Source organism: Macrobrachium nipponense, chromosome 38 (assembly GCF_015104395.2).
Source record: "Macrobrachium nipponense isolate FS-2020 chromosome 38, ASM1510439v2, whole genome shotgun sequence".
Classification (NCBI taxonomy): Eukaryota; Metazoa; Arthropoda; class Malacostraca; order Decapoda; family Palaemonidae; genus Macrobrachium; species Macrobrachium nipponense.
The window spans coordinates 15,032,561-15,047,560 of record NC_061098.1 but is presented as its reverse complement, the minus strand read 5'-3'; the positions used below and the strand labels follow the sequence as shown (position 1 = coordinate 15,047,560).

The window sequence follows — 15,000 nt, the reverse complement described above, 5'->3', positions numbered from 1 at the left end:
ATATACGTAAAAACTCACCATCTTGAGCTGTAATTTCCAAAGAGGAGGCCTTCTCTCCTGATTGTGAAGAAAACGAACACTTTTACAAAAATCTTCAGTAGTACTTCTTCAAGACGCCCTATGATCACTTTTCGATTACAGTCCCTCGCATTCCAGACAGATCAAAAACAGTTCCCTGGAATATATTCCAAGTGGGGGAAGAGAGAGAGAGAGAGAGAGAGAGAGAGAGAGAGAGAGAGAGAGAGAGAGAGAGCGAGTGTCAGCCTGAAATGACTGAACATGAGACACGTACTGTATCGCGGGGGAGTGAAGAGAATTGACTGTACCGTTTGAATGGATCAGTTTTAAAAGCACCTTACGGTGTTCCTCGCGAGCAAACTGGTTTTAACAGATCTAGCTAGCAAGTAGCAGCTGCATGGGCGAAGACGTAAAGCCCCTTCGTCATACCCTTCCACCCCTGCCATGATTACCCCACCAATAATATCCCCCCTACCCGGCTCCCCGAAGAGATGCCACACATTATGACAACAGTTATGATGGAGCGTTCAGAAACGCTTAAAGTGACGCATAATTCGCGTAATTCCTTATAATATTTCCAGTCCTCGATGACTGAAAGCTTGACAGATGAGCTTATCAAAATCCCACAGGGTAAATATACAAGGAAAGTATCTTACTTATATTTTCAAAAGCGCACTTGAAGGCAACTCCATACAGGATGATATTGAGAAATTCAAACTATTTCTCTGGCGGCGAAACCTTTTACAAGAGTAAAATCATTTGTATTTTAGTTATTCTTTTAACGTTGAGAATTTGGAAGCTGAATTACTACACACATACACACACACAGGAGGATATACCAAACTATTGGGCAATCTCTTACAGCAACTTGGCAACCCACAACAGGTGCTAGTTGCCAGCGATTCTGTAACGTGGTAACACTAGCCAAAAGGCCACTACACGAGAGAGAGAGAGAGAGAGAGGAGAGAGGAGAGAGAGAGAGAGAGAGAGAGAGATACTACATTAGTCGCAACTGACGTACCTATAATGAAATAGTTTCTGAGGGACTAATGAACAAATTAGGTAGTCAGGTTAAGGATTGAGAGAAACACTTAAAAGCCAAATAGTATGAGATGAAACAAATGAATTTACGTTATGGCACCTAGACTTCCAAGTGACAATCTTGCCCAATCTGTATCGAATTCCATATTATACTTGAGAACAATTCCTGACGTACCGAGACAATTTTATCATTTTCTTACAGCCCCAAAGCTGAAAGTTATATAATTCTATCACAGTTTATCTTATATTAGACTGATAAAAAAGGAATTACATAACTTTACGCAAAAGTTGACACTATAACTGCTCTAATTCCTTTACGGTCGTACGTGAGCCAAAGTAATTAAAAGCCAGGATACGGAGTAGGTAAAATTGTAAATAAAAAAAGGAGAAAAATACAGCACAAGCGCGCAGGAATGAAGAATCCATTACAAAATGACAATCGACAAAAAAAATGCTTTCAAAGAATTCCAACAAAAAAGACTTTCAGCTAACGCGAAAAATAAAAAGCCCAAACGTGCATTAGTGTTATTGCAAGCAACATGTTGCTGGTGCTGCTGCCAGCAAGCAAGCAGAGGGTAAGAGCTATATCGAACTGACTTCCCATTCTATTTGCTTGGCAAGTGTGCAAGGGAAACAGAAAGCACGCACACGCACAAAATGCAGACAGAGAAAAAATGAAGCAAATAATAACATATTTACTATTAAACACGAAATATTTTCAACATCAAATCCACCATGAACGAAGAAAATGTAAAAAATGCCTATTTAGTTATCTGCTTATTCAGTGCTTGCTGAAATAATTAATAAGGGGGAAAGATTGCTTGCATTCAAAACACTGATTCTATGGAAATGCCAAGGACAAGACTTGAGGTGTTTTCTCAGCTCAGCTGAGATAAGCGATAATAACACCTACTAGTTTACACTGAAGAATGACTCAAGGTGAAGAGGAATTAAATATAGCCATCTTAGGCAAACCTTCACACACTCGCACAGACTCTCTCTCTCTCTCTCTCTCTCTCTCTCTCTCTCTCTCAGCACGTGTGTATGATTTATGCCAGCTCTTGGCCTTTTTCCCTGTCACCCATAAATCATAGTAGGCCATTCCTCCAGCGCTCCTGCTTGAGTCTCTCAAATAATAACTTCAGGCTCAACGAAATGTGTAAATGCTTTCACAGCAACTTTCCATAGAAACAGCTCAGTGGTACTAGTGAACGTGCGTAATGACAAGTAGGCCTATATGGAAATCTATTCTAGGCCTATTACCTATGAATGACTAATATCTCGGCAGCTTTCCCTTGAAACAACTCAGTCAAGACTTTGAGTATACGTGCTGCTAAGCGGGCGAGCGTAATGGCAATTAAACCTATTATGGAAATCTATTCAAGGCCTATTACCTATGAATGACTTTTAAAAAAAAACGAATAAAAACGTTCAGTAACAGAAACGTTCAGTAATATCAATGTATGAAAATAATCTATGTACAAATTACTAAACCCCACAGTTTTTTTTTTTCACACAGAAATACTCTACTTGATAGTCTCATTGGTTTTTCTACCAAAATTCAACTAGCAAAAGAAATTCGGTTTATTCCTCGAGTACACACAATACGCATTCTTAATGCATCAATAATGGTAAAGTTATATGATACCATTCAGCGAGATATTCAAGAAATTAGGATTAGAAATCACGTTAATATATTCTTGTACTAATGTGGGGCTCTAGATGACATTTACGGACTGAAATATGGGGTGAGTGTATAGTGTTTTTACGGTTCTTATATTTTCTTTAAATCATAGGCCTAGATTGCTGAATTTTGAAGGGGAAGAGGTGGGTTTGTTAAAACAAGAATAAGAGCTAATTGCGAACGAAACAAAATACCAAAATCATATGCAATATTAACAAAACTGTCAGAAAAAAGTCGCACACATTTGTGGAAAAAAAAATGATACACCCAAGAGCACTTTTACATGGCAATTGCCGGCAAAGAAAAAATAAATAAATAAATAAATAAAAACGTTTCTTAGAAACTCGGAGACAAACTGAAAACCTATGCAACGACGAAAGAAACATTAAAACTGTCATCCGTATCTCGGTCTTCGCGACAGATGCGGACAGTGTGGTACTAATATCGTCTGTTGTTGACATTGTAACTCCGTCACTTCCCTTGGCATGTGTCAGCCGCAGTGTCGAGGGGGAGTTCTGGTGGTCACTATTCATTTACAGTACGACATCGATGTCAACATGTTAATGTTACGACATAATTTGGCAAGAACTGAACTATACGCTGGGTTGTGAAAATATTGAGTTGGATGAAGTATAACTGAAATGTAGCTAGTGTTTAAAAGAGCATATCAAGTGTTTTCACGTGTGTTAAAATGTATATATCTTTTTGGATTTTATATTATGCAAGAGTTTTCTCATTTATCATTTTATTCAAATACGAAAATAAATACAGTTTTAATCCTCAGGAACGTTATCCTAGCTATTTCACGCCTTTTCTACCAAACCTTTTTCCTAGCAAAGATATTTTGCCTTTTTTCTTAGCAATGATGTTTCGCCTTTTTTTCTTGGCAATGATGTTTCGCCTTTTTATCAGCGATGATGTTTCGCCTTTTTTTTTAGTGATGACGTTTCGCCTTTTTTTCTTATCAATGATGTTTCGCCTTTTTTCTTACCAATGAAGTTTCGCCTTTTTTCTTACCAATGAAGTTTCGCCTTTTTTCTAGGCGATGTTTCGCTTTTTGTCTAGCAATGATGTTTCGCCTTTTTTTCTTAGCAATGATGTTTCGCGCCGTTTTCCACCGAACCTTATTCCTAGCGAAGATGTTTCGCGCCTGTTTCCACCGAACCTTCTTCCTAGCTAAGATAATTTCGCTCCATTTTCCAAACTCAAACACTCCGATCTTGTTCCTCAGCTCGGATCTAAAAGACTCCTCACTCGTGTTCAAAGTTTCGAACCCTTCTCGGAAACCATTCGCGACTCGAATCTTACGAACCACCTTCGCTTCTGCAACGCCGCTAAGCCTTCAAAAAAGCTCCATTTCTCCAATGACGAAATCCTTCCAAAGCTGCCCTAACTGAATCCACCAACACGTCCTTCCTTCCCTGCTCGAATTCTTTTGTTATCCTGTCTTCGCTAAGCCTTCCAAGCCTTCCTTAATCTAACCAAGGTCTCGGATCTTCGAAATTTCAAATCTTCATTTCATTTTTATCACGTTGTATGGATTCTCTCATTTCATCCTCGTCTGACTGACTGACGAACCCATTTCCTGTTTTCTTTTTTCTTATTTTTCTTCCAAGACGAGATGTTTTGGTAGCAATGACAGAAGAAGAATAAGAGGAGGAGGAGGAGGACAAATGGTGGTGGTAGTAGTAGTAGTCCCATTTCCCGTTTTCTTTTTTTCTGATTTCTCTTCCAACTCGAGATATTTTGGTGGCTATGGAAGACGAAGAAGACGACGACGACGACGACGACGACGACGACGACGACGACGACGACGAAGAAGAAGAAGAAGAAGAAGAGGGATTCTGCTTTCTCTTCCAACTGGAGATATTTTGGTGGTTATAGAACAAGAAGAAGAAGAGGAAGAAGTACAAATATTAGTAGTAGTCCCATTTCCCGTTTTCTTTTTTTCTGATTTCTCTTCCAACAAGAGATATTTTGGTGGCTATGGAATACGAATAGAAGAAGAATAAGGACAAATAGCAGTAGTAGTAGTAGCAGTAATAATGAAAATAGACTGTAAGAAAGCTACAAAGTTTCAAACCACACGTGCTCAAGCGACTCGTCAAATACTACCCAATTACTTTGGAAAAAGAATTTACGACGAGCATTGAAACTGAATAAGAAACCTTCCAACTTTTAATACATTTCTTGACCTACCACAACCCCTATGTAACCACCAGAAACCCGATCCTCACAAGTTATCCACCACAAGACACAGAAACTGAAACAAAACCATCTTATTATTATTAGTCACAAGATGAAGCCTATCCCTATGGAACAAGCCAACCACAGGGGCCACTGACACGAAATTCGAGCTCCCAAAGAATATGGCGTTCGTTGGGAGTAAGAGAAGGTAAAGGTTTCGAAATACTACAGGAATTCTGTAGTACACTAATCAAAACCACCACCAGATCCATCAGGCCACAATGTTTTCTTTGTCAGGTTAGTATTAAATTAAAAATAACAGCTCCGAAGCCTTATCTAAAAACATTCTCCACTTCCAATATGACACCACCTGTTTTAATATCCAGGCGTCGGTGATGTGACCTCTCCTGCCGTGAAGGTCAGGAAATTCATATCATTTGGCATCGATGACCTCTCGAGGTCAAGAATTCATTCATTTCCGATACGCAATTACTTCTGACCCAGGCTGCGTATGCTCGTCATACGATCTTCATGAAGGCTTGGGGTGTGTGTGTGTATGTGTGTGTGTGTGAGGGGGGGCGGGTTCATGGCTGTGATATCCAATTATCTTGTTTATGCGAAGTCCGACGGGATGTGCAACTCGTGAAGTTTATTGAGCAGAGGCCAAAGATACAAAATTTTAAAAAGTGAAATACGAAGGGGAAGGACTAATCAGAAAATGGCCACAAAGTAATTTGTGAATTTCGTATCAAATAGCGTCTGATCAAAACCGCGAACATAACTAATCAAAACAGTCCTGGTATAAAGTAGCGTTCTTGCATTATGCAAATATTCAAGAGCAACATATAGTTATTAACTCTAAAATCACCTATACAATTAGACCGTATACGGGTAAAAGGGAATAAGTTTGTTTGTTTGTTTGTATGGTGTTTTTACGTTGCATGGAACCAGTGGTTATTCAGCAACGGGACCAACGGCTTTACGTGACTTCCGTAAAAGGGAATAAGCCACACTGACAGAACATTCATTCATACGAGTGACGCATTCTGGATTACTATTTTCACGCTGTTAAGGATGTAAACATAAGCGAATTTAATGACCAAAACTTGAATTAAACATTTAATAGAATTTTGCATATTGTTCATAATAAGCTTAGTTAATTGCTTTGTTTTGAAGGATAATTAATAGAATTATGTTATCAACATTGTTTATCAGAGCTACAGACGAAATGTACGGAAGAACAAAATTAAATGCAAACTTTAAACAGGTTTAGATGCACATACTCGTCCTGAGTTTTTATCACAACACAGGAGGGAGATCTACGTGTCCTCATTCATGGTTCTACTTTCAACAGAATCATATTTAGGTGTTAAAAAAAGAGAAACACACAAACGCACACATACACACACAAAAACCGGGCTGACAAAAAGCAGAAATCAGGCAAAAACTAGTACGTAGATCTCGTTACCCGAGGTCAAATCTCTGATAGATAAACATTTGCCGCAAAAAATGAAATAAAATAAAATAATAAAAAAACTATATAGCATTCCCTTGGTCAGATCAGTCGTTATTTGTGTGTGTGTGGGTGTGTGTGTGTAACGTTGCGATTTCTGACCAAGGTAGATCTGGAATTTATTCTCTCTCTCTCTCTCTCTCTCTCTCTCTCTCTCTCTCTCTCTCTCTCTCTCCAGATAGTTAATACAGGAATATTAGCGCTGATCTAAACACTAGTCACACATACAATGAATGGCCATATATTTTATTATTATTAATATTTACCACGGAATCTTGGTAGACATATAAACCACCTAGCAAAATATTCCCTATAAGAAAAGACGGGACATGAATATGATCAGGTCTTGAGATGAAGAAGGCTCACGGCCTACGATCTTTCTTTTTAACTTTTCCTGCGACAGCTTCTTATAATCAACTGCTCGTGTTAAGAGAAATGAGATCAATTCTATGAGAACCGCACATCACAACCATAGTCTCTGGCCACAGGGAATTCAAACGATTTTCCTCACAATAATTTCTATTTAATTTTTCCCGCAACGTAACCTTATAGCAGTTTGTTTGTATGGTGCTTTTTAACGTTGCATGGAACCAGCGGTTATTCGGCAACGGGACCAACGGCTTTACGTGACTTCCGAACCACGTCGAGAGTGAACTTCTATCACCAGAAATACACATCTCTCACTCCTCAATGGAATGGCCGAGAATCGAACCCGCGACCACTGAGGTGGGACGCTAATACCATACCAACCACGCCACTGAGGCGCTTTAACCTTATAGCAGGTTCCGCTGAACCTTTCTTTGCCCACCTCACGAAAGGGCAGCCACCTCCCTTAACCTTTACTATCTTACTACGTGTTTTCGAGTTCCAAGCGTTTAGCGGGAACTCCTCCTTACAATTACTGTGTTATATATAGGTAGTAGTGTCTCTACGTGACCGTCAGCGCGCTCCGCTTTTGTCAGAGAGAGAAAGAGAGAGGGTAAAAAAGTGAAAAGAGCGTAAGTGTGAGTAAAGAGAGAGAGAAAGAGTAAAAAGGTGAAAAGTGTAAGTGTGAGTAGAGAGAAAGAGAGAGTACATAGGTGAAAATAGTGTAAGTGTAGGAGAGAGAGAGAGAGAGAGAGAGAGAGGAGAGAGAGAGAGAGAGAGAGAGAGAGAGAGTAAAAAGGTGAAAAGAGTGTAAGTTTGAGTAGAGAGAGAGAGAGAGAGAGAAAGAGAGTGTGTGTAATTGTGAGTAAAGAGAGAGATAATATAGAGAGAGTAATTGTGAGTAAAGAGAGCAAGAGAGAGAGAATAGAGAGAGTGTAATTTGAGTAAAGAGAGAGAGACAATATAGTGTAATTGTGAGTAAAGAGAGAGAGAGAGAGAGAGAGAGAGGGGGGGGACACTTCAATTACTCGTTTCACTCTGGCCCCGACGAGCGAATAAAGTAAAGAGTTTGTAATAAGTGCCAGAGTGCCACCGTCCCGCTGACTAACGATGCCGGGAGCGAAACAGCAATGTATCGCCAAGCAATTCCCGAAGAGGGGGGAGGGGGATGGAGGAGGGGATAGGGGGAGGGGTGTGGGGGAGGGGGAGGGGGAGGGAGGGGATGGAGGAGGGGAGGGGAAGGGGAGGAGGGGAGGGGGTGAAGGTGGGGAGGGAAGGAGGAGGGCTGGAAGAGCAAAGGTGTGGCGTCGGTTGCGTTCCTGGAAAACTGGAATATCGGATATCTTATCCAGACAATGTTTCCAGCCTTCACACAGATCAACCAGGGAATGGAATGGGGTGCAGAACCCAGACGAAAAGCCCAAGCGCTGGGACCTACGAGGGTACATAGAAAGGTTTGATAAGGTGTTAACAGGAGATGGTGGATAGCAAGATGGAAGAAGGGGAATACGAACGAAGTTACAATAAAAGGAATGAACAGCGTTGCAGCTATAGGGATTACCGAAAGGACGCTGCAAAAGAACCTTTCAAAATAAAGCATACAGTGTACCTCGTGCGGTGCACTGAAGGCACTATACCCCAGATATATACTGGGTATAGACTCGCATCTCTTCATTTCAGAGATTTCTTTGAAACTATAGCCACAAGAGACGACGCTTTCTAAGTGTCTTAATTTGCATAACTCTAACATTTGAGAGAAATAGGAATTCTCAACGGGGATTCCGATCTGGGAGACACCACTTGCGAAGGATGGCTCTGATAGTTCTCTTAAATCCAGGCCTGGATTGCAACAGTTGTACTCGCGAGCTGTATATATAGGATCCACTGGCGCTATTTTGGGATTTCATTCATTCACTCGTAACAACTATCAATATGCTTTGGTCACAGTGTTATCATAATTTCTGTGTTTTAAGACTATTTCTTCAAATAAGTAGATCATCCCCAGCATAACCAATAGCAACTTTGGTCATAGAGTGACGATAACTTCCTCGTTTTGTAAGTGCCTTTAAAAGTAATTATTCTGGCAAACAGAATATCATCAGCAAATCCCCAGAGTTAACAAAACATAGTATTGACACCTATAACTTGTAAAGGATCACAGTACATACTCTTTAAGGTGACATCATCCCTATACCTTTTCTTGGCTGGAACAATCCTTTTCCTGACAGTGACCTCAATCCTTCCTTCGCCAAAGGTCAAAGGTCAAAGAACTACAATCTTACTAACACGCAATTTCAGAATAGAATACAGAGTTTAGGCCAGAGGCCAATCGCTGGGGCCTATGAGGTCATTCAGCGCTGAAACGGAAATTGACTGTAAAAAAAGTATGAAAGCTTTAACAGGAGGAAACATTCTCAGTTCCACTATGAATCAATTGTCATATAGGAAAGGATGGAAGGTTAAGTTGGAAGTAAGAGAATATGAACGGAGGTACAGTAAAAGGAATGAAAGAGGTTGCAGCTACGGGTCTAAAGAACCAAAAGCAATGCCTAAAGTGCACCGCGCGAGGTGCACTGAGAGCACTGTACCCCACTACAACCCCAAACAGCGTCCGATCTTGAAATATTCTGGAAACTTCACTCCCACAAGAAGACGACGGGTGCTGAAAGAGAGAGAGAGAGAGAGAGAGAGAGAGAGAGAGAGAGAGAGAGAGAGAGAGAGAGGGGAGGTGCCAATATTCGGGAACAGGAGACAGTGGTGTCAAACCTCTATTTCACGAACAGGCTCACAAACATTTCAAGTCCGGGAATCGACCAGGCGACAATTATCTCTCTCTCTCTCTCTCTCTCTCTCTCTCTCTCTCTCTCTCTCTCTATCTCCTCTCTCTCCTCTCCTCCTCTCTCTCTCTCTCCGCTTAAGAGTAGGTGGGAAGAGGGTTAGAAAATAGAACTTGGAAGTTTATTTTCAAACCGGTACAAGTAACTTTGGTCGTTAATATATAGAGGAGAGAGAGAGAGAGAGAGAGAGAGAGAAGAGAGAGAGAGAGAGAGAGAGAGAGAAATGGTGCGTGCAAAAAGAAGGAAGATTTCCAAGCGTATAATAATTTGGTCTTAAAGTGAAACTGCTGTTAAAAAACTTATTTTCTCTCTCTCTCTCTCTCTCTCTCTCTCTCTCTCTCTCTCTCTCTCTCTCTCTCTCTCTCTCTCAGCTAATTTCCCTAAGCTAACTCCTTCCCATTCACACCTTACACACCAAGTACCTTAAGAAATAAAACGAAACATTTTTTTCGCTCCTCTCTTGAAACTCTTTCCGTAAGACATTCACGACAGCAGGTGCAAACTAGCACTGGAAGAGTTTTTTTTTTTCTGTGAAAACTTCCAACTATCTGCAACCGTTCTACTTGCAAGTATTGTTCTTAATTTTGCTTCGAGAGTTCTTGTTGTAAGCAATGTTCTAAAAGTTCTTGTTGTAAGCAATGTTCTACAAGTTCTTGTTGTAAGCAATGTTCTACAAGTTCTTGTTGCAAGCATTGTTCTTAATTTGCTGCAGCAGTTCTGGCTGCAGGCAGTGTTATACAAGTTCTTGTTGCAATCATTGTTCTTTGCTCCAGCAGTTCTGGTTGCAGGCAGTGTTCTACAAGTTCTAGTTGCAAGCATTGTCTTATTTTGCGGCAAACAGTTCTGGTTGCAGGCAGTGTTCTACAAGTTCTTGTTGCAAGCATTGTCCTTAATTTTGCTGCAAGAGTTCTGGTTGCGGGGAATGTTCAAGTTCTTGTTGCAAGCATTGTTCTATAAGTTCTTGTTGCAAGCATTGTTCTTAATTTTGCTGCAAGAGTTCTGGTTGCGGGGAATGTTCTACAAGTTCTTGTTGCAAGCATTGTTCTACAAGTTCTTGTTGCAAGCATTGTTCTTAATTTGCTGCAACAGTTCTGGTTGCGGGGAATGATATACAAGTTCTTGTTCCAAGCACTGTCTTAATTTTGCTACAACATTTCTAATTGCAAGCAGTGTTCTTACCGTTACTGACTTTGAAAGCTATGGTTATCATGGTTTACACGTAAAAAAAAATTGTAATAGAAATATATAACTAAACACCAATTGACCCTGCATTTTGAGAAAGACCTCCTCCATAGGCGCTCTACTTGCCTGTTCAAGTAGCACAGAAAAAAAACGCTATTGGAACTAATTTCTACAAGCGTCATGCTGCTGAGGTAGCTATTACCTTTAGTAGTAGTAGTAGTAGTAGTAGTAGTAGTAGTAGTAGTAGTAGTAGTAGTAGTAGTAGTAGTAATAATAATAATAATAATAATAATAATAATAATAATAATAATAATATTCCCCAAAATGCCAACCGTACAAACAAACAATAATAATGTTTTGAACAGCATCGCCCTTTAGCAGAGGTGAAAGCATAATAAAGGTCGTATTATGTCTGGCCGAGTTCCCTAAGATTTTTTTGCCTTTGGTCTCTTCTTTGTTGAAACTTTAAAAGCACTCTAGTATCCCTTACACGTCTTTGTATTTTACAATACAACTTTTACTGAACTAAGTTCAAGAAACCGTACACACACACACACACACTTTTTTGAGCAAAAATATCAAAAGGGAGAAAAAAAAAAGCTAAATGCATTGTGACAAGAACATTTTTAAAAGGGCTGGGGGAACGGTATTTATAAAGGAGAGAGAGAGAGAGAGAGAGAGAGAGAGAGAGAGAGAGAGAGAGAGAGAGAAAAAATTATTTCTCTCACCTAGCTAAAATCACAGGAGCAGCATTCATATATTCAATCTATAAATAAGAGAGAGAGAGAGAGAGAGAGAGAGAGAGAGAGAGAGAGAGAGAATGTCAGGCTCACTTTGGTGAATTCATTTGACGATCAAAATAACAGAGTGTTTGGCAATACACAAAACCTGCTTTCTCCCAAACACAAGAAAATGCAACATTGGTGCTGACAAGAGTTCTTAGGGAAGAAAAACCAGCTCTGATGTCCGAAGTTCCGCCGATATTCTGGAACTATTCAATGCGTCTATTAACATTTCTTCCATTTTTGTGACCAAGACCTCGATTGATTTGTTATGAGACACTGGACGTTGCCGAGACGAAAATGGCAAAATTAGCCAAATCAGTAACCAAGTGTCCTTAACTGATTCATGTAATTATTATTATTATTATTATTATTATTATTATTATTATTATTATTATTGGAGGAACAAATCCACAGTTATGTAAATGTACATATATTTCAGTTTAAAAACAGCAAAGATAGCTTCCAGGAATCTGTACGGTTCCCTTTATCTATTCTTATTTTATATTATTATATTATTATTATATTATATATGATTATTATTAATTAGATTATATTATTATATAGAATTATTATTATTTTTTATTATATTTTATATATATATATAGTATATATATATATCTATTATATATATATAATACTATATAATATGGGGGGGGGGTTTAAAATAATTATAGTCAAATAATTATAGCTTATCCTCTAGACAAGGCACCAAAAAGCAAGAAAAAAAAAAAAAAAAAAAAAAAAAAAAAAAACAAAAAAAAAAAAAAAAAAAAAAAAAAAAAAACAGCATCCGTGCCTGAAAAGGCCACCAGACGAAAATGAGCTTGACAAAACAAGCACAGTCTACTAATACTAGTGCTGCTGCTTGCAAAGCAATACAAAGAAAAAAAGGGTGAAAGCACAAAAGAACAAAAGCACAGGTGAAAGGTCAAAGGATGAGGGAAGCATCACCACCACCATCATCATCATCATAACGCAGAAAGCGAAGAAATGAGGGAGGGGGTGGAACTGGAGGGGAATGGGAAGGGAAGTGGGGGAGGGGGAGGGGAAGTGGAGGGAAGTGGAGGAGGGGACAAAAATCACAGGCACACACAGATATAGAAATGACTCCAGGCAATGCCTGGGTGATGACGTAGTGATTGGCATACACACGCAGTTGCACAGAGCAATGAGATAAAAGCAGAACACTGTTGATACAACAACAACAACAACAATAATAATAATAATAATAATAATAATAATAATAATAATAAATACCATCCAGTCGAATTGGAGGACTGTGTAAATAACAATAACAATAACAATAATAATAATAATAACAATAACAATAACAATAATAATAATAATAATAGTAATAATAATTATAATGGGAAAGAAAATGAAGAGCACGACAGAAAACACTGGAATAGGTACACTAAAATGTATTTAAAAAAATTATGATAAAGGTAGCAGGCTGTTTGATAAAAACCATTCTTACAGAAACAATCACTGCAATAACTGGAATTTAAATGAAGAGCACAACAGTAAAAAAAAAAAAAGTTTTAAATAAATATACAAAAATGTATAAATAAAAATAATAGACAATAAACAGTAATATGGCTGCTTATTTTATAAAAAAAAGTAGGAAAAAAATACTGTTGATACAGCAGTTCTAAAAAAATATTAAAGAAATTAATAAAATCAATATAATAAAATAAATAAGACAACATAACTATTCGATTAAGTACGCAAAAATATATAAATATAAAAATAGACATATTGACAATAATAAGGTTGAATACGAGAGAGAGAGAGAGAGAGAGAGAGAGAGAGAGAGAGGAGAGAGAGAGAGAGAGAGAGAGAGAGAGAGAGAGAGAGAGAATTGAATTCGTAAGGCAGAAAAATCTGAATAACACCTTTAAAAGAAACTTTAATAAGCTCTCGTAACACCGTTAGACGAAGGAAATATGCCACAATGCACAATAAAACTAAGTACGCAAGTATGTGACAAATAAAAAGTAAATAAATAAATAAAATACACAAAATATTACGAAACGAACGCCCTCATTCTACCATAGTAAACTAGCCCGTACGCATATAAAATATCTACTCCACTCGAGTCCACAATTCATTGAGACACACTATGGTCACTCAGTGGAAGGGTCCAAAAAAAACCATTCCCAAAAGGCACTGCTATGAGAGCCAACAAGGATGTGTTAACAGCTCCATATGGGAGGAGGACACACGCTCCACGAGTCCTTTCTGAATGCTAAAGTGAGATTACACGCAGGACCTCGGCCTAAGTGGTTCGTGAGTGGCGTGCTATATCATCAAGGCGGTGGGATTTTCTTTGTAGAGTTATCTATTCGCTTTGAAATGTTCATATTTCAGTATTTCAAAACAACACTAATGTTTGAAATGTTTAACATAAACGCAACCCACGCAAAAAAATAAATAGATAAATAAATAAAAAAACAAGTTCGACTCCACGGGTGGGAAAGTCGTGTATCCTTCTCCAAAACACAATGCACCCATATTTAAATTTGCACTGACTTAAGTACCTGCTGGTAAAGGTAGGGCTGTAGGGCTATAGCAACCTCTTTGAGAAGCGCTTATTGAGAAGCGGAAATCAGTGCCCTATAAATATTAAAAATATACCTACTCCAAGTGAAAAGGTGTATATATTTATATATATATAATTATAATATGATATTAATAATAAAAATTAAAAATAATAGATTATATTGAACTAAAAACGACATGTGTAATTGGTAAACGCAATAACTCACGAAGTTTACACACACACACACAGTGTAAGTCAGAAATATTACGAAGCTCATACGAAACTCAAAAGTCAATTACATCCTTTGCTTAAAACAATTTACACAACATGGACGGTATAACAGTATTCACCTTCTAAAAGTTGCCTCAAGGAAAGGTATAACATATAAAAAATAAAAGAGATTATGAGACTTACCGGCTTGAAGGAATACATCTGTCCAGCGCCGTCACCGGGCTGCTCTATCCTTTGAGGACACAATTGTATTTCGTGGGACGACAAGTCCTCCACATTATTGTTCCCGAGCATCTTCTCAGTTTCGACACTGACCACATAATTCTTCATCCAGGCTTCGTTTATGGGAGGCCTTTCGACGCGGTTATCTCTCGAAACGGGTTCGTTTTCGGCACTGACATTTTCCGCGACTTCGGGCATCTCGGCGCATGGGACGTAACCGATAACAACGCCGTTACCCCTGTAGTTACCCATTTTCTGCAAGGATCCCATTTTCATCGCGGATCCCGTTTTCTGCGCCTTGTCGCCAGGGTCGCTGCTTTCCATCATCTTCCGTCTGATAGAATTCGTCGAGAGGGACAACCTTCCTATGTGGCAAGGGCTGCTTCCCGAAA

At 38.8% G+C, this 15,000-nt stretch overlaps 1 protein-coding gene across 1 annotated transcript in view; it reads right to left on the bottom strand.

Annotated features, from left to right (window-relative positions):
- LOC135209758 (uncharacterized) overlaps positions 1 to 15,000 on the bottom strand; it is a 110,267-nt gene that overhangs the window by 61,079 nt on the left and 34,188 nt on the right. Inside the window, 4 exon segments of the mRNA XM_064242545.1 lie at positions 19 to 57; positions 4,275 to 4,603; positions 10,695 to 10,843; positions 14,570 to 15,000. The exon segment at positions 14,570 to 15,000 is cut by the window's right edge and continues 96 nt beyond it. Coding sequence (XP_064098615.1) covers positions 19 to 57; positions 4,275 to 4,603; positions 10,695 to 10,843; positions 14,570 to 15,000 — 948 coding nt within the window.